Source organism: Bos grunniens, chromosome 22 (genome assembly GCF_055505025.1).
Source record: "Bos grunniens cultivar Pamir isolate PY7600 chromosome 22, Bosgru_T2T1.0, whole genome shotgun sequence".
Lineage (NCBI taxonomy): Eukaryota > Metazoa > Chordata > Mammalia > Artiodactyla > Bovidae > Bos > Bos grunniens.
This window is the reverse complement of record NC_141186.1, coordinates 52,197,709-52,222,743: the sequence shown is the minus strand read 5'-3', so window position 1 is coordinate 52,222,743 and position 25,035 is coordinate 52,197,709. Positions and strand designations below refer to the sequence as shown.

Here is a 25,035-nt window from a genome sequence, read left to right as displayed (position 1 = left end):
AGTTCTGTAAGTAAAAATTTCTGGTCTCTGATAGTGTGGCTCTATCTATAATGCTTTAATTTTTCTTAGAAAGGAGAATGTATTCTTTTATTACTTACAGAATTACAAATAAAAAAGAAAATATTCTATTATCGACATATGCTTTCTGGCATAGGGTAGAGTTTCATGCCACAAAGAGAAGCAAATCATATAAACAAACTTGAGTTTAAAAAGTGTATCAGAAGCCTGTACTCACTCAAAGCTCAGGAAGAAGCTATTTGGTTTCATTTAACAGAATGCTTCAACAGAAACAGAAATCAAATGGCTCACTGTATAATTAAATGCTGTGTTTGGATGAAGGTTCTCAAGCTCATTCCCTGAGCTGCTTTCAAGGGAGTCCTAAATACCCTAGAAGTAAATGTAACATGTTGTGTTAATGGGTACATGTGGATTTTTCCAATAAGTTATTTATTTTTACCAGAAAATAATAAACAACAACAAAAAACTTTAAAGAAATACTAGATGGGAAAAACAAAACCACCAAACAAAAGAAATATTAGGGGTTAGTATTTTACTGGTGTGTTTCCAACACGCAACTCATATCTGAAAAATGAAAGGAAAAAAACTAAAAACTAAAGCTTTGTTTTCAGGATATGAGCAGGGGCGGGGGGAATGGCTGCCTTGCTTTGTCTACATCCAAGAACACAGCGTGCAGCTTTATGTTGAAGCTTCATTTACAAGATCTAATGGCAGCTTATGGGTTGGTTTTAATAGCTATTCAAAGACTCTAGCACTACCGATTTTTCTGTTTAGATTTTATATTTTTGATGGCTTAGAACTTTTCTAACACAAAATCCTTTGCATTTCATCTAATGATACAGTGACAGGAATGAAAAACACCCAGGACATTCTCAGTGTCATGACATTCGAACAAAGCAGTTTTACTGTTTGTTTCACTGCTGGGCTGACCTGAGGTAATGGTGACACACCACATTCAGAAGAGTTATCCCAATAAAAAGCCGCCTACTCTGATCGCAGGAAACCACGGGCAACACCGCCATTTGTGGAGCACCTAGTGTACTGCATCCAGCCCCAAACCGTAAGTAACTGTAATTTGCCTCCATGGCAGCGGATTTATTCTACAAATAATTTGTGGTTAAATCTTATTAAGCCTTCACTCTAATGGAAACAGCATCAAAATAAAATGGAGGATCATCCAGTTTTACGCATGACTTAGAAATAAAACTAATACTCTGTGCCTACTCCACCAGTCCTATGTGTTTGTCCAGAACCCTCTCCAGCCTCCCAACTCTACCATATTAACAGGTTAACAAAGAGGAAGAACCCAACTGAGTCCAGGTTTCATCTCACTTTCATCGAAATGAATACACTAATAAAACACAAGGATTGCTCCATCATGAAGAGTTTAATTGTAGGGTACCTATAAGGTCAGTCAGGACTGAACATTCTTCTTTATATTTAAATTACTGTGCTTCAAAACTAAGAATCAATTACTGAGCTCTCAATGAAAGGAAACCCAAGAACAAAAAATTGACCTTTCTTAAAAAACAATAACTGCTTGCCAAGCTAAAAAAGTTTATTTATGCCATGCAAATTACCTTAGATATTCTCTTTCCACTGTCTTAATTCAGTCAACATATTGCATTTGCAAATCTATCTACTGTAAAGAAAACACTAACCCAGAACAGCTAGGAAATTGGGCATTCCATTAAATTTTTCCCCGATACAGACTATTAGATGATCAAACAATATGGTTACAAAACTAAAACACCACTGAATGTAACACATTTTATTTATTAATTCAGAAGGCATTTTAAGAATAATGTAAATGTGAATGTTAATTAGACTAAACAAAATTTAAGTGTAGCATTTAGAAAGTATCTTAACAGTAATTGATATGCCATGGAATAATTTTTTGAATAACTTATTGCTACCTTAGGGAGATACTAGAAGACAGAGGAGCCTAGAGCGCTGCAGGCCATGGGGTCACAAAAGAGTCAAACACAACTTGGCTACTGAACAACAAACCACAAATTATTTACTCTGCCAACTATCTTTCTTATCAGATGCTATAAAATATCAAATAATTATTTCGGTTTCTTAACTCTTATAGATTGCAGATAAAAGGGAGTACATTCTGTCTAAAACGACAATGTAAGTGAAGGTAGGGGGCAGAAAATAAAAAAACCAAGTAATTATGGAATTATTATGGGTCAAATTAGAAGCTTTGTTAGACCAAAAGCACAAGGGTCTTTATTTACAAATCTCATGTTCTGGTCACATTATACTCCAGTAATTAAGAACCCAGCCAACATCCAGTCCATATAGTGTTAGTGTAAGATGTTTATTAGCGTGATTTATTTAGCACAATGATCACATAAAAATGTTCCAATGTACAAAACCATTGAAATCTATAATCACAAAAAATACAAACTTAGGTGTGTAAATAAAGTTATAAAAATATTATTTAAAAACAAAGCTCTACATTGGGCCAAAGAAGAATAAGAGAGAGAGAGAAAGAGAGATTGCACATAAGAAACAACCATTTCAATAGAGCAACCTTTATCAGTCTGGCTACCTCACCAGTGAGATCCTGGGCCACTGGGTATGACCATCACGGCAATACAGCATTTTATTACAGGACTTCATATGAAGCTATATATGAAATATTACATATATTTCCTTCAAAATGAAATATCCAAGTGAAATACAGCTAACAATATATACGAAAGTTTAGCTGGCTATTAATAGTAATTTTCAACAATTCCATAAATTCAAAATGAAAACATATTTAGAAAACAAAAACAAAATTCAAACAAAAATAAATATGACAAAATGGAAATTAAAGTGGAATAAGTCAATGTCAATAATGAAGCGTGAGTGTGTGTCTGAAGACAGCCATACTACAGGGCTCGCACCCAGGCTTTTCTACCCACCTGTTACCTAGACAAGCTGCAGAGATTGCGAAAGACGTGAAAGAAGAATGTCAAGTATGACCTTTAAAGTTACCACTGTCAGTTCTGAAAAGTTCCTTTGCCAGAAAAAAAAAAAAAAAAAGGCAAAAGAAAAACATATGAGAAAGAGTTATATTTTATTAGATGTTCTGCTCTCCTGTGCTATTTTTCAGATTTTTCTCCAATGGTAAGAGTTTTCATATGTATCAACTGCTTAGAAGGTAAGGCTAAGCACTTCCTCTAAAATGTGCCTCCTGTACTGTCTTCTCTCCAGAACCCACAAAAGGAATTCCTGGCAAAGGAACAAACCCTTGTGACCACAGGAGGGAACACTTTCTAAATTCTACAAGTCATTGCAGAGATTTGGTTTAAACTTTCATAACATTCTAACTTTCACATCCCAATGTACTTTTGTACCAGAGGGTCTAAATGTACATCTTGAAATCTTCCTCAGAACATAGTGCTAAATATTCAACCTGAAACAATCAGTAGCTTAGTGATTATAAAAGCCTACATAGTAAGAGGACAGAAAATTTTTTAAAGAGTATCTCACATTCTAGATCTTAAACCAGAACTCCTCCACAATATCAAAGCATGGCCCATGCTTTATATTCTACTTTTAAAAATCCAATCAAAGCTTATCATTTGAAAAGTTCCACAGTGTATGTCCCAGATGGTTTCAGATGTTTTTAGCTATTATTTTGGAAAAAAGAGGAATGAGAAAAAACAAATTCCAACTGGAACAATCCTCAGAATGTGTAAAAATAAATGATGAGGTTTCTGGTAAAGGACTTAACACACAAGTCTTCATATGTGACCCACCAGTTCCACCTCAGGCTGCACAAAGACACCACCAGAGTTCTAAAGGAGGCAAACTCTGAACAGAGCTTGAGTCCAGTCAGATAATCATTTCATTAGAAACCTGGTAACTGGTTGTAGTTCTTCAATGTGTTGCCATTTAACTTCTCAGGTTGCTACAGAAACCTATTTTCTATCTATATCAACATCCCAATATTCTAACAATACAGGATTTCATTTCCCTTAACTTACCAAGTTTTTTTTTTTGATAGCTCATGATCAAGCTAAGAAAGAAATTTTGGATATGAAACTCCATACGTAATAACAAGGCTGTCAAATTTTTAGGAGAATCTAAGCCTGCACAAATAGACCATAATTTCATAACAGAAACAATTTCAGCCTAAATTGCAAATAACAAAGGATGATTTCATTTGAGGAAATATTTCTCAAAGTTTAATCAGAACTACTCTAAATTAGAAAACTTTAAATTAAAACAGCTATCATTATTCAAATGTTAGTAAGGTGGAGAGAAACACAGGTAGCCTGAAGGATGAGTCTACCCTAAAAGCAGGCCTACGGAGGGAAGGAGAAGGAGGGGAGGAGGGAGGCCCACTGCAGTACCGGTGGACTCGACCCCTTTCTGAAAGCACCATCTCATTTGCTGTCACAGTGCCCTGACTCAGGCTGAAGATCGGAAAACCGAATGAAAAAGGCCAACTAAAAATGTTTAAAGAAAAGAAAAATGTGAGGCTGAATTAAACGATAAAATGAGTTTTAAAGAGAACGAGAAATAAAAGACACTGGACGACCCTCACAAAAACACTAGGATTAAAAAAAATCCATCTGGTACTTTGAGCTCACAAAGGGAAAGCAGGTTCCATCAAGCCCTGCGGAGCACAAAAGGAAGCAGGTGGTTTGCTCAGGAGTCAGCAGAAATGGGCCCCGAAGAACTACCCTCAGGTTCTTCTATATCGTGTCCAGGAAGGAAAGCAAAGCTCTGCAAAATGCTGAAGGTTTTACAAGTGTAACGGTGCTTAGGAAAGATCACTGGTCTGGTGTTGCAGCAGCCCCAGTGTTGAGAGACACGCTAGGCTTCTAGGAGGAGAAAAATAGAAAGGGAGGGAGAAGTAGGAAGGGGAAGGAAAGGACGGAAAAGCACAGGTCATTAGTAAACAGCAGGTTCAACATAGCAAGATGCTCATAAACCCTTATACACTGTCAGCAGAGCAGGTCTGCTCTTAGAACTACAGTAACACTCTGAAGGAAACAAAAATGGGAAATTTCAAAATGGCACAAAGCTACATGCTCCAGTTAGTGAGGGCCAAATTGGAATGCTGTCACAACATGCTCTGAAAACATGCACTCTTTGCCCGCTTCCTACCCCTTCCCATCCCCAATGAAACATGCATATTTTCAGTAAAGCACCTGCTTTAACATAGTCAAGAGTTCAAATTCAGAAGATAGCATCTCCCCAGGTGTGCAAACTATACTCTACACTAGGGCGGGGAGGTGTCCAAGAGCAGAAAGACCTGCTCCCATAATGGCAACAGACAGTTCATAAACAGTCGGGTTCTGTTTTTGATGCCACAGAAATAAAGTCTTCAAACAGTAAGGGTCAGGCTGCATGTTTTTCCTGTTTTGTTTTTCTTTTTTTTCCCCCTGCACTATTAAGCTGTGGCAGTGGGAAAAAACTGCTACATCAAGTTTAAGTCTCTTCTGGTCAGACCTGACATCCTGCTAGAGAAGAAACCTACTCTAGTGGTGACAGTCATTTCCTTACCAGATGAAAATGGAATTCATTCTTCCCAATGGCTAACCAAATCAATCCCCCTTTTTTCCCCTAGCACTGCCACCTTGTTAAAGAAAGTCGAATCTATTCATTTTTAAAAAGTTTATGTTCAAACTTCTCCTTTAGTCATGGGGATATTTCTCTAAATATTTTCTTAAAGCCTTTCTTAAAGCTTATATAGATCTTTGCTTTCAAAGCAGGCACAGAAACAGTCAATACCACATACGAACTAAGATTATAAAAAAAAAAAAAATCACAAAAATTTCAGTTCACAAAACAGAGAGATAAGTAAATTTGCACTTCTTGTTGGTTCCAGCTTTTAAAGTAAAGTGTTCCTAATTAATGAATTTCTAGTATGGATTTACTGTCACTGGGTCAAACTAACATTCATAAAAATAGAACCTGGGTGGAGGGAGGGAAAAAAAAAGAACCTAATCATCAATAAACCTAAGGTATAAAGATGTATACAACATTTCTAAAGGTCACAGGATCAGGATAAAGAGTAAATCCTAGAATAACTGATATTGCTAACAGAAGGCTCTGTGGAAGCCTTAGAAACCGAAATCCTTCAATAACTCAAGGCAGGACTTCTAAAGGCTGAGGTGTGCATGCAAGAAGAGAACACAGCCACGGCTAGTGCCGGCCTCCCTACAGTAATGTGAAGCAAACGTTGCTGCTGCTGCTGCTGCTGCTGCTAAGTCACTTCAGTCGTGTCCGACTCTGTGCGACCCCATAGACAGCAGGCCACCAGGCTCCGCCCTGGGATTCTCCAGGCAAGAACACTGGAGTGGGTTGCCATTTCCTTCTCCACTGCGTGAAAGTGAAGTTGCCCAGTCGAGACCGACTCGTGGCGACCGCATGGACTGTAGCCCACCAGGCTCCTCCATCCATGGGATTTTCCAGGCAAGAGTACTGGAGTGGCTTGCCATTATGCCCCAGTTAAACAGAAGTCCTTTCATTTGGGTCAACAGCATCAGCCTGATTGTTCAATTAAGCAAATTAAGTGCAACTATTTTTAAAAATTCAGTATGGCTCTCATATTAGCTACCTAAACAATTTATTTACAGAATACATTCCTGTGGACCCTGCTACTGCTTCGAAAATTTTGCTCACTACAAATACACAAGGGGGAACCACAGTAACTCAGTGCTAGCCCTGGTAATGGGCTAGGCGTTACAGACAAATTTCAAAGTAACAGTTAAGGGAAAAAAAATAAAGACAAAACAGACTGAGGGCCCAAGAGAAAGGAAAGAACTTTCAATTTCCAGCTCACAAGTTTCCTAACAGTGAGCCATGGAAAGCCAACTAAGTGCAGTCAGGGACAGACCTGCTCAAAGAGTTGTGGCAGCCAAAGGACTCCACACTACACATTTTGACGATGGTCATTCTGCATCAAAAGTCTATTATTAAGATTGACCCAGCTCTTGAGTGGCACAACTGTAAAAAATATTCACAGAATATCAAATGAAATTCACTCTCTCCATTGTTGGAAATGTTATGGGGCAGATGCCCTGGATTTAAATACAACAGCCAAGAATAAGAGTACCCTGACAAACAATCCATGTGCTCCCACCAACAATCCTCCTCAAAGGAGCTGATCCAGGTGTTAGGTGTTTGCCATGACTGTTTCACCCACACATCTGAGGGCTCCTGGGAACCACTTACCAGTGACATCATTCCGTTCTATTCCATGGTCACCGTTAGCAAGCACTGCGGCTTGAGAAGATGGAGTACCTACAACGACCACAAAGAATAATTAGCCACTCTGACAGAAAAATGAAAAACAGATGCCACTACTGTCTACCTACTAGAATTTTTGTCACTCTTCACAACATTAGCTGACAGCAGATAAAATCTGTCCAAAATTTAAAGATCAAATGAAAGGAAATCCAAATACAGAGAACAGAACTAAGTCATTAATTTCTACGGCATTCAAACTCTAAGAGGAGCCGCAACTACAGGAGAAGCCTTCCTTACAGCAAGTCAAAGTCCTTCCTGCCCTGTACGTTGTCAAAGACTATCATTATACTCACTAAATTACCATGAAGAACCAGTGGTTTAGAACCAGTGACTCAAACCAAATACTCCAAGGACACAGACTTTCCTGGTGACCCAGTGATTAAGAATCTACATTCTAGTGCACAGGACGCAGGTTTGTTCCCTGGTCAGCAACTAAGAACCGATGCAACCAAAAATAAATAAAACAACTGCCACATAAAAAGTCTAAGGTCCCATCACTGCTCCTTTACATGATGATTACCTGGAGGTCACCTGCAGCACTTCTGGAAGCAGTGAGCTTTTTTTTTAAAAAAAAGCTATTCTTATAGACCATGTGGGCTTCCTAGGTGGCTCAAGGGTAAAGTATCCACCTCACAAACCAAAGACGCAGGTTTGATCCCTGGGTCAGGAAGATCCCCTGGAGAAGGAAATGGCATCCCCCTCCAGTATTCTTGCCTGGGAAATTACATGGACAGAGGAGCCTGGCGGGCTACAGTACACAGGGTAACAAAGAGTCGGACACGACTTAGCGACTAAACAAAAACAACATATACATGTGTCTCATTCCCCAATAACTTAGGGTACTGAGCCTCCTTTCACATGTTTGTCAGTCTTTCATTTTCTTTGATGAACTGATTTTTTTGAACTACTTTTTTTCTTTGATGTTCAGATTTTTGGGACTATTTTTTTTTAATTGGGTTGTGTATTTTCTTATTATTGAATTTTGAAGATTCTTTATTTTTCTGAATATAAACCCTTATCAGGTGAGTTTTGCAAACATTTTCTCCAATTAAAGTATTTTCCAAAAGCATATACCCAAAAAACATGTTTTCATTTTCTTAACTGTGTCTGTTGAACAGCAAAAACTTTCCATTTTGATAAAGTCTAATTTACCATTTTTCCTTCATGTTTCCATGCTTTTGGTGGGGTATCTAAGAAATTTCTCCCTAACTCAAGGTCACAGGATTTTCTCCGATGTTTTCCTCTAGAAGTTTTATGGTTTTCATTTACGTTTCACACTGAGCCCTTTTTTCTGTGGTGTTATAATATGGGTCTGCTGCTGCTGCTGCTGCTGCTAAGTCGCTTCAGTCGTGTCCAACTCTGTGCGACCCCATAGACGGCAGCCCACCAGGCCTCCCCGTCCCTGGGATTCTCCAGGCAACAATACTGGAGTGGCTTGCCATTTCCTTCTCCAATGCATGAAAGTGAAAAGTGAAAGTGAAGTCGCTTAGTCGTGTCCGAGTCTTTGCGACCCCATGGATTTCAGCCTACCAGGCTCCTCCGTCCATGGGATTTTCTAGGCAAAAGTACTGGAGTGGGGTGCCATTGCCTTCTCCGAATATGGGTCTAGGTTCATATTTTTGTACATTGATATCTAATTGTTCCTTAATTTCACTGATTCCTTTGGTGCAACTGACCATATTACATGTAGGTCTGCTTCTGGACTCTCCTGTTCCACTAATCTATAAACTTACCCATCTGCCAGTACCACAATACAATTAAAATACAATTGATAATTTTTATTTTATAAAATCTTAAAGTGACATCATGTGCATCCTCCACATTAGGTCTTTTCCAAAATTGTGTTGTTATATTTTAGTGTTTTTGCTTTTCCATATAAATTTGAGAAACAGCTGTTGATTTATTAAAAAAAAAAATTTCTGATGGGATACTGACTGCTCTTACTATATAGATCAATTTGAGGACATATAACCTTTCTGAAAGGCTCTGACTATATCTAACATTCAGCAACCTGCCTAGCTCTGCAGTTAGCCTGCCAACCCAAGAAGTTCCTGCAAATCCTCTTAACCTCACAGATTTTTCATAAGACAAGTAAAAGTCTAGAACATATGCTACTAAAATACGAAATGCAAGAGTTTACTTTGGAAGACAACAAACTACAATGTCCAAGCTTCTAGGTCTCACAAACCCAATGCAGAAAAAAAATCTTTCACATAAACTCACTGAAAAGATTATTCATTCTGTTATCTCAGGTAACAGAGGAACAACTAGAGAAAAACCTAAAAGAATACGGCAGACCGAAAAGAAAATATCAATTAACTGGAACAGGAGGAGGAAAATAAAAGGAACAAAAGACAACAGACTTTTCTTAAATACCCAGCATGCATCATGCACCATGCTAGGGTTTCACATATTGTGTTTTACTTATCAAGAGAGAGAACAAACATGGGCTAGAACATATTCACACAAATAAATTCACACTCATACAGTAAGCTTATAAAATGTATTCTTCCTAGCTCAAGAAAGAGTGCTTATTTTCAAAAATCCACCTCAGTTTAAAATACAAATTGCAAAAAGAAAATAAAATGTAGGCTATAAGAAAATGCATATTACAAAATGATATCATCTTTTGGCTATAAGCATGATGAAATCTTTTTTAAATTTGATAACAGCCCATGATGGCAAAGGTGTAAGAAAAAGGGTTATCTCATACACCACTGGAGAAATATAAATTGAAACAAACTTTCAACAGTTTACCAAATTTTGAAATACCAGTGTAACAATTCATTTTAGGCAGGCAGTTCATGAAAAAGATATAAATGTACACAAAATTGAAAGTAAATAGGATGCTTACTGTGGCATTGTTTTAAAAGTAACAAATGCCTACCAGGAGATTCACTAAGCTGTGAAATAAGATGCAGCTGTTAAAAGAAATGAGGTAGCTAATATGGGAAAATTTCAGGATGCCAAACACTATTAAAGAAAAAAGCACATATATTAAAATATAATCAGGGACTTCCTTGGTGGTTCAGTGGTTAAGAATCTGCCTTGTAACAGGTGACAAGGGTTCAATCCCTGGTTGGGGAACGAGATCCCACATGCCTGTGTGCTGCAATGAAAGATCCCATGTGATGTAACCAAGATCTCACGTGCTGCAACTAAGACCCAATGCAGCCAAATAAATTAAAAAATTTAAAAAAATAAAATAAAAAAATTAATATATATAATCATGTTGCTTTTAAAAAAGAAAGGAATAAAGTAAAAGCAAGTATGACATAATAGCACTATGAAAAACACACATAAATAATCAGGAAAAATATGGAAAAACATATACCAAACATCACTACTTGCTAAGGAATGAAGTGCAGGGAACCAGAGACGGGGGATTAAAATGAAGACCTTCACAGATGTAAACTACTGTTTTAATTGAGCACCTTAAAGAGTGGACAGATAGCAGACTGAAGCACACAGGCCAGCTTCAATATGCTATCACAAGCAGTCAGAAGTAGCAGGAAAGATTTATTTTTTAAAAAAGCAATGAAAGATCTAGAAATCAAGAAGGGTACCCCCTAGCAGACCAGAAATTACAAGAAATATCCAAGTAAATGAAGCAAACAGACCACCCTGAGAAGAAACCCCAGCCCAAAGAAGGCACAGGAAGGAAAACAGCACTCCTTGGAGGTAACTCTAGGCTTGGAGACAGCTGAAACCGCGGGACTTCAGGAAAAGCTGCCACGCCAGTCCCTACTTCCCTCACGCTCTCCCTCCCTCACCCACAACAGTCAGCTTTGTGCCAAACCCCAGATGGGAAAAGACACTGAATGCCTTGGCACGGGAGGAAGCCTGCTCACCGGGTGAATGGTGATACCCAGAGGAGCTGTGGGGGGAGCCCCACACTGCACCTGGCAGTGCTGTCACATCCCTGCCAGAGGCAGGTGGTAGGAAACAGGCATGTGTCACAGGGTATCTCAAATAGACAACAGTATGGCCAAATAACTCAGGAAAACCACTACCAAAAACAAAGACATCACATTCAAAGGGAATAAATTATCACCCAGGGACACAACGCTGACTTTTAAAGAGAAGTATGTTATTTTCCTCTTAAGGATGAAAGAAAATACCATACATCCATAAACAAAAGCAAGCCCCTAAACAAAGTGATTATCTAATGATTAACAAATCCTTTCCAGGTTAGGGAGTTTCCAATTCTTTGATTTTCCAAAATTGAAAGAGGTCATAATGAGGTTGTCATCTGATAGGCCATTAAAAATAAATTTTAATAATATTGAGTTATGGAATTCTTAGCATAGAACTCAAAGAACTGAATATATTGCTATAATAAAGCTTCCATTCTCACATAAGAAGCTGTGTGAATAGGGCTTTTTGGCTGTATATTGTCACCCTGTTTATTTAACTTCTATGCAGAGCACATCATGAGAAATGCTGGACTGGAAGAAACACAAACTGAAATCAAGATTGCCGGGAGAAATATCAATAACCTCATATATGCAGATGACACCACCCTTATGGCAGAAAGTGAAGAGGAACTCAAAAGCCTCTTGATGAAAGTGAAAGAGGAGAGTGAAAAAGTTGGCTTAAAGCTCAACATTCGGAAAACGAAGATCATGACATCCGGTCCCACCACTTCATGGGAAATAGATGGGGAAACAGTGGAAACAGTGTCAGGCTTTATTTTTCTGGGCTCCAAAATCACTGCAGATGGTGACTGCAGCCATGAAATTAAAAGACACTTACTCCTTGGAAGGAAAGTTATGACCAACCTAGATAGCATATTCAAAAGCAGAGACATCACTTTGCCAACAAAAGTTCGTCTAGTCAAGGCTATGGTTTTTCCTGTGGTCATGTATGGATGTGACAGTTGGACTGTAAAGAAGGCTGAGTGCCGAAGAATTGATGCTTTTGAACTATGGTGTTGGAGAAGACTCTTGAGAGTCCCTTGAGAGTCCCTTGAACTACAAGGAGATCCAACCAGTCCATTCTGAAGGAGATCAGCCCTGGGATTTCTTTGGAAGGAATGATGAAACTCCAGTACTTTGGCCACCTGATGTGAAGAGTTGACTCATTGGAAAGGACTCTGATGCTGGGAGGGATTGGGGGCAGGAGGAGAAGGGGACGACAGAGGATGGCATCACTGACTCGATGGACGTGAGTCTCAGTGAACTCCGGGAGTTGGTGATGGACAGGGAGGCCTGGCGTGCTGGGATTCATGGGGTCGCAAAGAGTCGGACACGACTGAGCGACTGATCTGATCTGATCTTATTTGATCTATGAAAACAACAGGAACAAATATTGTTAAGTCCTTTCCATAGTAGCAAAAAATGGTTACTCACAGATTTAGAATCTAATCAAGGAAAATAATAGAGCAAATAATCTCACTAGAAAAACACTTCCAGGGAACACCCTGGCAGCCCAGTGAATGACACTCTGAGCTTCCACAGCAGAGGACTCAGGTTCAGTCCCTGGTTGGAGAACTAAGATCCCACAAGCCAAGCAGCCCCCAAAAAAAAATCCAATCAGATTCAACTTTTATGATTGGTAATAATTTGTCAAAAATTGTGACAAAGGTCACAACTGGGTACTACTAGTAATTGTGATGATAAATCTCCTCTGGACCAAGTTACACTTAGGCTCCTTTGGTTACAGAAACTTTTTACATCAAAATTTAAGTTTACATACTTGTTATAGAAATATAATTTACCCAAGAAAAAACCTTTCAAGTTTAAAAATATATTCCATTAGGATAAAAATCTATGACAAATGGAATAGAAATGAGGGTTCAAGGGATCAAAAGAAAGATTTACATTTCCAATGATAAAGAACAGCTTGTTCATGCATTTTTAAGTAAATGGTAATAGGAATCAAAATGCTATATATTTAGAAGCATTTGAATACATTTAAAGGACTGATATAACTATTATTTTATGTGGTAAAGTGAAACATCCTGAAAATTACATATTTTCCAACGATGTAAACTGCTGCTTAAAAAATTTAGATGTCAACTTAAAAATGTACAAAGAGTACAAAATTTTTGAGAATTCCCACATGGGTATGTGACTAAAAAGTTTCAAGATTGCTACTTTAGACAAATGCAGAGTAACAAAGAATGGTTTATACATTCTAGTAGAAAAATTTCCAAGTGGCAAAGTAAACAGAGGTTGAACCCATTTGTTTAAAACTTACAAATTTCTGTTTGTAATTTACATAGTAAATAATCCTAAAAGATCTACTACTTCTTAAAAAATAGATAAGTCAGAGTTAGGGGAGATTTTCACTTACTTGAATTTCAATTTTTTAAACAAAATTTTTACTGTAGACTAGTTTTTTAAATTTACAGAAAAATTGTGATGCTAGGACAGAGATTCCCTTATACCTACACTCAGTTTTCCCTGTAAGAAAAGATGGCCAAAAGAAGCTGGGTTGTTTCCAAAGCAAAGGCAGATTGATATATGATGATAAATTCATATGATGTTTGCCCGAACATTCCTGTCTATACCACACTCTGAAATGTCTACTCTAAACCACTTCTATTCTCTTCAAAACTGTAACCCCTTCCACCTCCATTTCTCAGCATTATGACCTCACCTCTTTCAAAGAAAATAGGAAGCCGTGTCAGAAGAGATTTCCTGCCCCTCTACCATCACACACAGAAACCTAAAGCCTCTGCCAAGAAATGCTTCTGCCCGTACCTGCGCTTCCTTCCAAAGACAAGCTGCTTCTCCTTCTAGTCTTGAAATCAGACATTATCACACCCCTCTCAAATCACACAGCTCTTTATTTGCTCTTTTCTTTTGGCACTTGACTACCTTCACTAATGAACTGTAAACTCCTTGAGGTCACAGCTTTGAGGTTCATTTTTTCTCCTTAATAACACAGCATTCTCAACAAACATTCGCATAGAGAATCAATGAATGACTGGAATAAATGTTGACTGCCTGTGTGTGTACGGGGCAGCAGCCGGGGACAATAAGGAGGGAGAAGGCAAAAGCAGGAACTCCTAAGTAAACCTGCAATTTCTAAAAACAAAATTTCAGACACTGTACTTTTAAAACACTTTAATTTTCTAATTTTCTTTACAGTGAAGTTTCAGTTTTATAATCAAGGGAATAAAGCTATTAACAGAAGATTTCAAATGAGATCAAGACCAGAGCCCATGAGTCGTGTGCTATTTCCTTGTTTTCAGGACCAGACATGCCATCTACACAGGGCAGGTAGGATACTGCTGTGGCTTCACGGAGCGATCTTAACATAAAGATGCCTGCATCATTTCCAGAGCAAGAAATTTAACTGTAAGAAACAAATGCTCCTCCCAACTTACCTGGAGTCTGTGGCTAAGAATAACGGAAACGTTTTATCTCTGAGGAAAGGATATATTTTTTTTAAGTACATGAAAGATAGCTGGATTCAGATAGTTTATTTCTTTGGTATCTCTGCCCTATGCAACTCTTAAAAGAGTTTCTCAGCTATAGATAAAACATGGCAAATTAACCTCTTAAGAAATCTCTGCTTTTCTTTTATACCAGGTAGGGTACCATTACTATGAACTATAACTGTTAGTACTGTTTTTTTCTATTCCAAAAAGAAATTTAGGTAAGAAATAGAGTATATTTTCAAATTAAAGTCAGAAAATATTTTTTGCAAAAAATTATAAAGAGGGTTCAGGATCAGACACCTACACCTAAGTGAAGACCTACCACTTTAGTCTGCAGACTTACAGTTACCTGTTAGTCTGCACCTTAACATAACCCAAACCTGAATAAGATGACTTTAGTTCAGGAACAGACCAGATGATCTCAGTGCAGCTTACCAAGCAATGATTGTATCTCTACTATGTGCCAAGAGCAGTGACCTCTCTAACACACATCTGACGAGTTTGCCGCTCGCCTCTATCTCTGCACAGACCGCGAGACTTGCGTAATGTCGCTGGACGTGTGTCTCCTTGCTTCCACTCTGCCACTTGTCTCACTTGTCATTTGACCTCTTGTTTCTTATCACTGAGCAACCTGAAGCTGCTGGTACTACGAACTTATTCTGTGCCTCTTTGCTTTTGCTAAATATGTCATCCTTCCAGAATATAAAAATAAACGAAATACTATCCCTATTCTAGAGCAGCTTGAGTGTGAGACAACAAATAGCTTAATTATGACTTTACAAGTGCCTTGAAAGGGCAGGCTCAGGTACGAAAGGCACTTACCAAGGAGAAGAAAAGACAGAGGTGGGTAAGAGGCAAGTCGCGAGCAAGGACTGTAAGTCAGGAAATGTTCTTGGACAATTACAGCGATCATAAAGGATTTTTTGTAGACCACCACCTTTAGCCAAAGCTTTAATTACCATCACCTCCAGATGTGTATCTCCAGCCCAGAATTACGCTCTCAATTTCAGGTTCTTTTATCTAGCTGCCTACTGCTCTTGACTAGATATCTTCTCTACTATCAGATAAGCTGAAATTCTTACCTTTCCCTCAAAATCTACTCCTTCTACAGCCTTCCCATCTCACAAAATGATAAATCACTCCTTTTGGCTGCTCAGGTCAAAATCATCTAGATTCATCCTTGCCAATGTAAAGGCTTGTACCTTCAAAGGAGCAGCTGAGGGAAATGGTATAGGTTACGTTGGATGGAAATGGGTTTAAGAGGGAAAGCAACTGACATTAGAGAGTAGATATATTTGCTTCGAAGAAGGAGCAGCATAAAAGAAAAGTAAATGAGAAGGGCATGGATTGAGACAGAATATTTTTTCTTATGAAGAAAAAAATTAGGGTATATTTGATGCTGATGAATGACCCAGAGGAATGGATGATACAAGAGACAGAAGACGCAAAGGCTACAGTAGTGCCCTTGAGCGAGAGCACGAGCAGTTCACTCCTGAAAGTTAGAGTAACGGCAGAGTAAAAGACACAGGAAAATGTAGGTTAGGAGACCAGCTGAGGGGATAGGTAGTGTATCAATTCTCTTCTGATTGACTTTACTGGATATCTGTTCTAAAAGCCCTCAAATGAAAAAGATGTAAAATAGTTGTCTAGGAAAGTAGAAGACTTTATAAATTTATATAACTTAGTAGTAGAGTTCTCAAGTACATGCTCTTTATGCAAATAAAGTAAGACTCTCATTTACATTTCCCTGAACATAGTGTTTACAGGTCTGATAATTCTTTTGACTTAAATAAGTGAATCTTTAGTTTTGAAAAACAGTGTCTATGAGACATTAAATAAATTAGAAAGTAAGCATTCATGAACACAGTATGGTTTCACAGAAAGAACACACAGTTTTAAATAACAAGATTTGGGTTCAGGTTGTGGTTCTATCACTATGAACTAAATGACCAAATACTATTCCCTTGTACTAAGAAGTCAGTCCTGGATATTCATTGGAAGGACTGAGGCTGAAGCTGAAACTCCAATCCTTTGGCCACCTGATGCTAAGAATTGACTCATTGGAAAAGACCCTGATGCTGGGAAAAATTGAAGGCAGGAGGAGAAGGGGACGACAGAGGTAAGATGGTTGGATGGGATCACTGATTTGATGGACATGAGTTTGAGCAAGCTCCAGGAGCTGGTGATGGACAGGGAAGCTTGGCATGCTGCAGCCCATGGGGTCGCAAAGAGCCAGGCACAACTAAGTGACTGAACTGAACTCCTGAGCCTTAAAAACAGCCTCATCTGAAAGAGGGATAATACCTACCATTCACAGTCACCAAGAGGACTAAAGCATAACACTGGAGGCAGCACTGTGGCAAATGCATTTTGTGAAGTAAGTGTCAACTATTATTATTCTCATTGTTATTGAACTATAGATTGAACAACGATATTGATCTACCTATACAAAGATAGATCTTCCGTAGACTGATCACTAGACTACAAAGTAACCTTGAGAGAACACTGAAATTAACTTTTGCCTTATGAAAAACTCATTAAAATGACATTACCATACTAGATCATAATTGCAAAACTAAGAAATAAGCCACTTACCAGAATAAAAAAAAAGCAATGCAATGAGTTTAGAGGAAAATAAAAGGGAGATGGAGATTCTAACCATATAACAACTAATAATCTCAAAAATCTAAGCTCAAGAGAGAAGAATAAAAACATTACTGCAGAAAAAAAATGAGGTTTTACAGCAGTAAAAAGGTCTGCATACTTCTCTGTAGATAAGACATGGGTTCTAATCATGGGAAAGCTGTGCACTACTGGGTAAGTCTTCATTCAAAAGATGCTAAACTGTCTTCTTTCTGATTTCCCAGAGGACAAGACTCCGGCTTCAGGAAATGAAAACATTCTCAGCTAAATACACATAGCACTGAAAACAATACAAGTTTTTTTAAAACTAATCACATGCTCTGAGATAGCTGTTACATTTTTTTTCTCCTGCAAGAGATTTCAGAGTCCCACAGCTGGCAAATCAATTGGCAGAGGTGGGAAACTGCAAGAAGCCGAGAAGCCATGAGTGCTGTGAAGAAGAGAACCACGGTTAAGTCCGCGTTGGGCAAAATGGCGAGGATTCAGCATGGTCTCAAAGCAAGGCCTCCTCCTTTCCCAAAAGTCAGACCTGTGCCAACGTCGCCCTCTGGTGGCCAATGAAGTTAGTTGTGAAGCTCCTTAACAGAAAGCCCCAGTCAGCTGAAGAAGGACCATTTCTGAGGATCTAATTGTCATCCTTCCCAGGACTTACTTAGGCCCTTTCTCTAAGACCAGTGTTTCTCAGTCAAGGACGGGCATCCAAGTCACTTGCAAGAGACTGTTAAAACACAGACTGCTGGGCTTCCCTAATGGTTGAGTGGTAAAGAATCTGCCTGCCAACTCAGGAGACATGGGTTCGATTCCTGATCTGGGAAGATCCCACATGCCTCAGAGCAACTAAGCTGGTGCGCCACAACTACTGAGCCTGAGATCTAGAGCCCACCAGTCACAAATACTGAATGAAGCCCACACGCCCCAGAGCCCAGGCTCTGCAACAAGGGAAGGCAACTAAATGAGAAGCCCAAACACCGCAACTAGAGAGTGGCTGCCGCTCACCAAAACTAGAGGAAGTCCGAGCACAACAGATTGTTGAGTCCTATATAAGGTTTGCCTAAGAAATGCATTTTGAACAAAGAAACTATAAAGAAAGATGAGTGCTGAAGAATTGATGCTTTTAAACTGTGGTGTTGGAGAAGTCTCTTGAAAGTTGTTTGGACAGCAAGGAGATCCAACCAGTCCACCCTGAAGGAAATCATTCCTGAATATTCATTGGAAGGACTGATGCTGAACTCCAATCCTTTGGCCACCTGATGCAAAGAACTGACTTGTTTGAAAAGATCCTGATGCTGGGAAAGATTGAAGGTGGGAGGAGAAGAGGACAACAGAGGATGAGATGGCTGGATGGCATCATCGACTCAAAGGACATGAGTTTGAGTAAACTCCAGGAGTTGGTGATGGACAGGAAGGCCTGGCCTGTTGCAGTCCATGGGGTCACAGAGTCGGACCAGACTGAGCGACTGAACTGAAATAAGGAAGCTCTTTTCCTTTCTTTATTGATGTCTCCGAATAACCACCTCGCCTCTTCCTCCCATTTATCCTAAGTTAAGCCTTCTATAAACAAGGTGGTATGAGGGAAAAAATACCAGAAATATGCTAACGGCTATGCTGTACTTAGTCACTCAGTCATGTCCGACTCTGAGACCCCATGAACTGTAGCCCACCAGAATTCTCTGTCCATGGGATTCTCCAGACAAGAATACTGGAGTGAGTTGCCATGCCCTCTTCCAGGGGATCTTCCCACCCCAGGGATCAAACCCAGGTCTCCCGCATTGCAGGAATTCTTTATCATCTGAGCCAGCAGGGAAGCCCTGCTAAAGGCTAAGTGAAGGCCAGCATGCGAGTAAGAGGTCCTTGGGATCCACAGACACAAAAGGACTTCAAATCCACTCTCAGGTTACAAAGACTGGTGGTGGGGAGGGGGACACCAGGGTGCTGCCCTCTGTGGTGCAGACTAGAAAAAGCTGCCACTAAAGCAAAGACAAGAAGCCCTGTGCCCTAGAGCCCTTCTCCCCTATGCAAACAAAAGCTTTCAGCTGCTGGGGGAGAAGTATCAAACGCTGTCAACCCCAGGGCCAGGTGAAGGCCTAATGCAGCTGGGGAAGGAGTAAATCCCCTCTTACCTTAGGGAGGAGCCAGAAAAATCTGAGCCCAGGATCCTACACCAATGCTTAGAAAACCCTATCCATGTAAGAGGGATAATATTACTGAGATAATATTACTCAACCATGAGATACATGCACACAGGACTGAATCTAAACCAAAACCAAAAAACAAAGATAAACAAAACTCCTGCCCCTCCCAGGCTACCCAGCCCTCTTCTGACAAGGGAGGGGAGAGAGGGCCTCCGGAGTCACAGGTGCACAGCAGAGGCCAAAGTGGAACAAGGACTGACAACAAGCCTTTCAGCCCCTCAGCCCCTACTCTAAGAACCAGGAATAGAAGCATTTAAAACCAGTAGTGCAATGAAGACCACCACAGTAACAACAAAGCCCAACCCTAGTTCAGCCCTAGCCTCTACACTTTGAACTAACGACCTAGTAAAAAAAGAGATATGCCATTGTTGGGCTGTAACCCACAGGTCTACAAGGTCTTGCCCAGTTCCAAGACTGAAGAAAGAGCCCACAGTCAGAAACAGAGACATCAACAGTGTAATGGATGGGGGACCTCACACAGCTGAAGCAAGGTCCTGGAGTGACACCTCGCCACGTGCATTGGAAGGCAGGCTTAGGACATGGGGGTAACCTTTGCTTCCAGGTGGCAAGAGTGATTATCAGTTATAGAGGACTCGATGTCAGGAGGGCTCATTAGGCACCAGGAAAACCAGTGGAGGGGCACAGCCCTCATGGCCCCTTTGATAAAAAACATCACCAGCTAGGAAAGGACAAGTGTGTAGGAAGGTCAGTCATGTGAGTAGGGCACAGGTGAAGCAGGCCCTGGTCGGACAGGGTATGTACATACAGACAGCAAGAGAACAGCCATCTTGAGTAACCTAACCATACACTCATTTCCAGGCATAAATCCTTTTTTAATCTCAGTCTCTGTTTTACATGTGAGGTCTAGAAGTCACTCAGAAATTAACACACACATAAAAAGTACCAGAAAAAAACAGTGAAGAGACAAAATAATCAGACTGAGGAATGACCCAGATATTTAAATTACCAGACCGATATTTAAAAATTATGATTAATGTGTTGAAGTCTATAGTGAAAAAGATAGAAATATGCATTAACAGAAAATTTCAGCAAGAGATGGAAGCTCTAAAGGTCACATAGAAATGCTGTAAGTTAAAAACAGTAAAGATATTAAAGATAAAGAATGTCACTCAGGGTTCATTATTAGACTCAATGCAGCCAGCAAAAAAACATCAGGGAACTTGAATACAGGTCAAAGAAAATACCCAAAATAAAACATAAAGAGGGAAAAAAGAGGGAGGGAAAAAAACCAAAGCATCCAAGATTCCTGGGACAATATTCAACAATTTAACAAAAAAGTAACTGGAATCCCAGAAGGAGAAGAGAAAAAGAAAGAAGCAAAGCAGAGAACAAGCTCAGCGAGTGCCAGGAAGGCAAAACCTCAGCTAGGGCTCCCCTGCGGTCCAGCGCTAGGACGTCGAGGTTCAGTGCTCTCGGGTCTGATCCCTGGTCTCACAGGCCACAACCAGGAGTTCGCATGCCGCAACTAAGACCTGGTGCAGACAAAGAAATACCTTTTTTAAACTAAAAAGCCTGTTGATGAAAGTAAAAGAGGAGAGCGAAAAAGTTGGCTTAAAGCTCAACATTCAGAAAACGAAGATCATGCCATCTGGTCCCATCACTTCATGGCAAATAGATGGGGAAACAGTGGAAACAGTGTCAGACTTTATTTTTGGGGGCTCCAAAATCACTGCAGATGGTGACTGCAGCCATGAAATTAAAAGATGCTTACTCCTTGGAAGGAAAGTTATGACCAACCTAGATAGCATATTCAAAAGCAGAGACATTACTTTGCCAACAAAGGTCCGTCTAGTCAAGGCTATGGTTTTTCCTGTGGTCATGTATGGATGTGAGCGTTGGACTATAAAGAAAGCTGAGCGCCGAAGAATTGATGCTTCTGAACTGTGGTGTTGGAGAAGACTCTTGAGAGTCCCTTGGACTGCAAGGAGATCCAACCAGTCCATTCTGAAGGAGATCAGCCCTGGGATTTCTTTGGAAGGAATGATGCTAAAGCTGAAACTCCAATACTTTGGCCACCTCATGCGAAGAGTTGACTCACTGGAAAAGACTCATGCTGGGAGGGACTGGGGGCAGGAGGAGAAGGGGATGGCGGAGGATGAGATGGCTGGATGGCATCACCAACTCGATGGATGTGAGTTTGGGTGAACTCCAGGAGTTGATGATGGACAGGGAGGCCTGGCGAGCTGTGATTCATGGGGTCGCAAACAGTTGGGCACGACTCAGCGACTGAACTGAACTGAACTGAAAAGGTATTTATTAAAGGTATTTACCACCTAAACACAACATATTCAAGCTGCTAAAAACCCAAGATCAAGATAAAACCTTGAAGGCAGCCAGAAGAAGGGAATAAAAGGAATAACTATCAAAATTCTAACAGACTTCTTATCGGAAACTACAAGTAGGAAGACTAATTTTCCTTTAAGTTACTGAAAGAAAAGAGTAACACAGAATACGACACCTAGCAAAAAATAACCTTCCAAAACTTAAGGTTTGTTTTTCAAAATTAAAAAAGGTGAGATAATTTACTGTTACATAGATTTGTGTATTTCTGTATTCTCCAGACAATACTGGAGTTAAAACAGTATCATAAAAACATTCAATTCATCCAAAAGCAGACAGAAAAAGAAAATCAGACTGAAGAACAGATGGAAGAAACAGAAAACAACAAACTGACAGATTAAATCCAACCGTATTAATAATCACATCAGGTATTTCAATAAATAGTCTAACACATCAACTGAAAGATAAGAGTTCTTCAGGTTAGATTAAAAAAGCAAGAACCATCTATATTCTAAGCAACCCATTATTAGTAAATATTAAAAAAGAAACCTGTTGAAAGTGAAAGGAAGCAGTTAGACCTACCAAGCAAACACTACCTAAGGAAACTAGAGTGGTTACATTAATGCAAGATGAAAATTAAAATGCAGAGAAAAGAAAATTACCAGGAACAAAGAGAGACAGTAAGAGGTCAGTGCATCAAGGAGACTTAACAGTGTAAATACATACGCACATGACGACAGGTCTTCAAACAACATGCAACAGAAACTGACAGAACTGCAGGGAGAAGAACCCACAAAACTACATCAAAACTTCAGTATCTTTCTCAAGTCATGAGAACAAGTAAATATAGAGTAGGCAAGGATATGAAAAACCTGAATAACACTATCAACCAACTGGACTTCACTGACATTAAAAAAAAAAAAAAAACCCTAAATATTGAGAAATTAACATACTTCTAAATAACTGATAGATTGAAGAGGAATTCATAAGGCAAAATAGAAAATGTTTGAACTGAATGAAAATAAAAAACATATCAAAATCTATGGGACACATCTACAACTAGGATTAGAGAGAAATATATAACATTAAAAGCCTATTTTATGTGGTTGCCAGAGGTGGGGAGTGGGTGGGAAATGGGTGAAAGGAATTCAAAAGGTATAAACTTCTAGTAAAATAAATAAATCCCGAGGATACAACGTACAGCATAGTTTTTATAGCTAATAATAACACTGTACTATATTTGAAAGTTGCTGAGAGAACAGACCTTAGAAATTCTCATCACATGGGGAAGAGAAGGTATAACTATATGTGGTAATGGATGTTAACTAGACTTATGGTGATCATTTCACAATACATACAAATATTGACACATTATGTTGCATACCTGAAAAAAAAAACAAAACACCAATGAAGCCAAAAGCTGGATCTTTAAAAATAAAAAATAACTAATAAACTAGTATCTAGACTCCTCAAGGGAAAAGAGGAAACAAATTTTCATAATGAAAGAGAGGACATGACAAGAGATCCTCGACATTAGAAGAATATGGTAATATTACAATTTTATCTCCATTAATTCAATGACTTAGAGGAAACAGACCAATTTCTTGAAAGATACAAACCACCAAAGCTCACTTGAGAAGAGAAAACATGTACTGCTCTCTATTTCTTTTTTTTTTTTTTTTTAAATGCTCTCTATTTCTTAAAGGAACTGAATTCTTAGTCAAAAAGTTGACAAAGAAAACTCCAGGTCCAGATGGCTTCACTGACAAAACCTGTCAAACGTTAAAGAAAAAATCAATTCAACACAAACCGTTCTAGAAAACCGAATTAGGAGGGAACACTTCCCAACTCATTTTATGATGTCAACATGACCTCAATTTCAAAACCAGACAAAGGCCTTACAAGAAAACAGACCAATATCCCACATGCACATAAATACAAAAATCCTCAATCAAATGTTAGCAAATTTGATCCAGCAATATATAAAGGTAGCAAATCTCTTTTAAAGGGTTTAATCCATTTTTTAATCCTGACCTAGGATTACTCACAAAGACACGTGGGATCCAAATTAAGTCTTGGTATAAATATAAAGTATCTAACTTTGCAAAGCTACTTTCAAAGAAAAGGCATAGCAGGCAGTTTAATTTAGCAAATTAATAAGCAGATTATACAGTAGTTGAGACATTACAGAAGAAACTTAAGGGTTAATAGAAGGTTAAGAGTAATCTACAGCCTGAAGAATACATACTCCAGTAAAAGGTGATGAACCTACCTCCTTGGTTTCTAAGAAATGTAGATAAAGAGAAAGTGCTTATACTTAAAAACTCAGTTTAGTCTCCTCAAAAGTCTGTAAGATTTGACCCAAAGTGTAGTCCCTAACCTACTTTCTGAACCTATATGTCCAGTTTAATTACTTACCTTCAACCTGGCTAGTGTCTGAGCATGGTTTCTTCTTTGACTCCGAACTCCCGGTTTTTTCATCAACATCCAGGAGAGGAATATAGTCTGTCTTTCCAACAGTTTCTCCCACAACGTCATCAAAGGCCTCTGCCTCCAATGTGGCAATAAAGTCCCGTTTTATCTCTTCCTCAATTTCTGGAGACGGCTCTGTTAACGCATCTGCAAGACTGAGGTCAGCCATTCTGCACCACTGCAACTGCCTGGTGAATGGGGAAAAAGGTTTCACGTGATGAGCAGCGCCAAAGAGAAAGCATTCCTAGAAACTCTCGTCATTGTTTTAAACAAACATGGAATTAAAATGCAAAGTTTTCAAGCTAAAAGAGACTCTCCCATTTTATAGAATGGAAAATCAAAGCCCAGTAACAGACTGTCTTACCCAAAGTAAACTCTTTTCCTCACATCCTGGGAGGTAAACAGAGCAAGTGTCACTCTGTCCTTTTCAACAAAAATAAAAGTGAAGGGCAAAAAAGACCCCTCTATTTATCCAAGTTTATTAGCCATAAGAATTCAAATCAGGTCTTTTGATTTCAAGTCTTCAAAACCCTTTTAACTATTCCATTTATCTTAATTTCCAAATCATGTGCAGAGTAATTCTTAAAATGAAAGTGAAAGTGGCTCAGTCGTGTCCTACTCTTTGCGACCCCATGGACTATACATACAGTCCATGGAATTCTTGAGGCCAGGATACTGGGGTAGCCATTCCCATCTCCAGGGGGTCTTCCTAACCCAGGATCAAAACCAGGTCTCCTGCACTGCAGGCGGATTCTT

At 39.2% G+C, this 25,035-nt stretch overlaps 1 protein-coding gene across 44 annotated transcripts in view; it reads right to left on the bottom strand.

The window, feature by feature from the left end:
• Positions 1-25,035, bottom strand: part of MAP4 (microtubule associated protein 4) — a 152,946-nt gene that overhangs the window by 71,026 nt on the left and 56,885 nt on the right. For 36 of the 44 annotated variants that reach the window (XM_086368209.1, XM_086368228.1, XM_086368207.1 and 33 more), the window contains 2 exons: positions 24,226-24,467; positions 7,207-7,275 (listed from right to left, as the gene is read on the bottom strand). In XM_086368209.1, the coding sequence (XP_086224335.1) occupies positions 7,207-7,275; positions 24,226-24,448 (292 nt within the window). In that variant the 5' untranslated portion in view covers positions 24,449-24,467. Of the gene's footprint in view, positions 1-7,206; positions 7,276-24,225; positions 24,468-25,035 lie in introns of those variants that run through there. The other 8 variants (XM_086368215.1, XM_086368234.1, XM_086368238.1 and 5 more) reach the window with 1 other exon arrangement.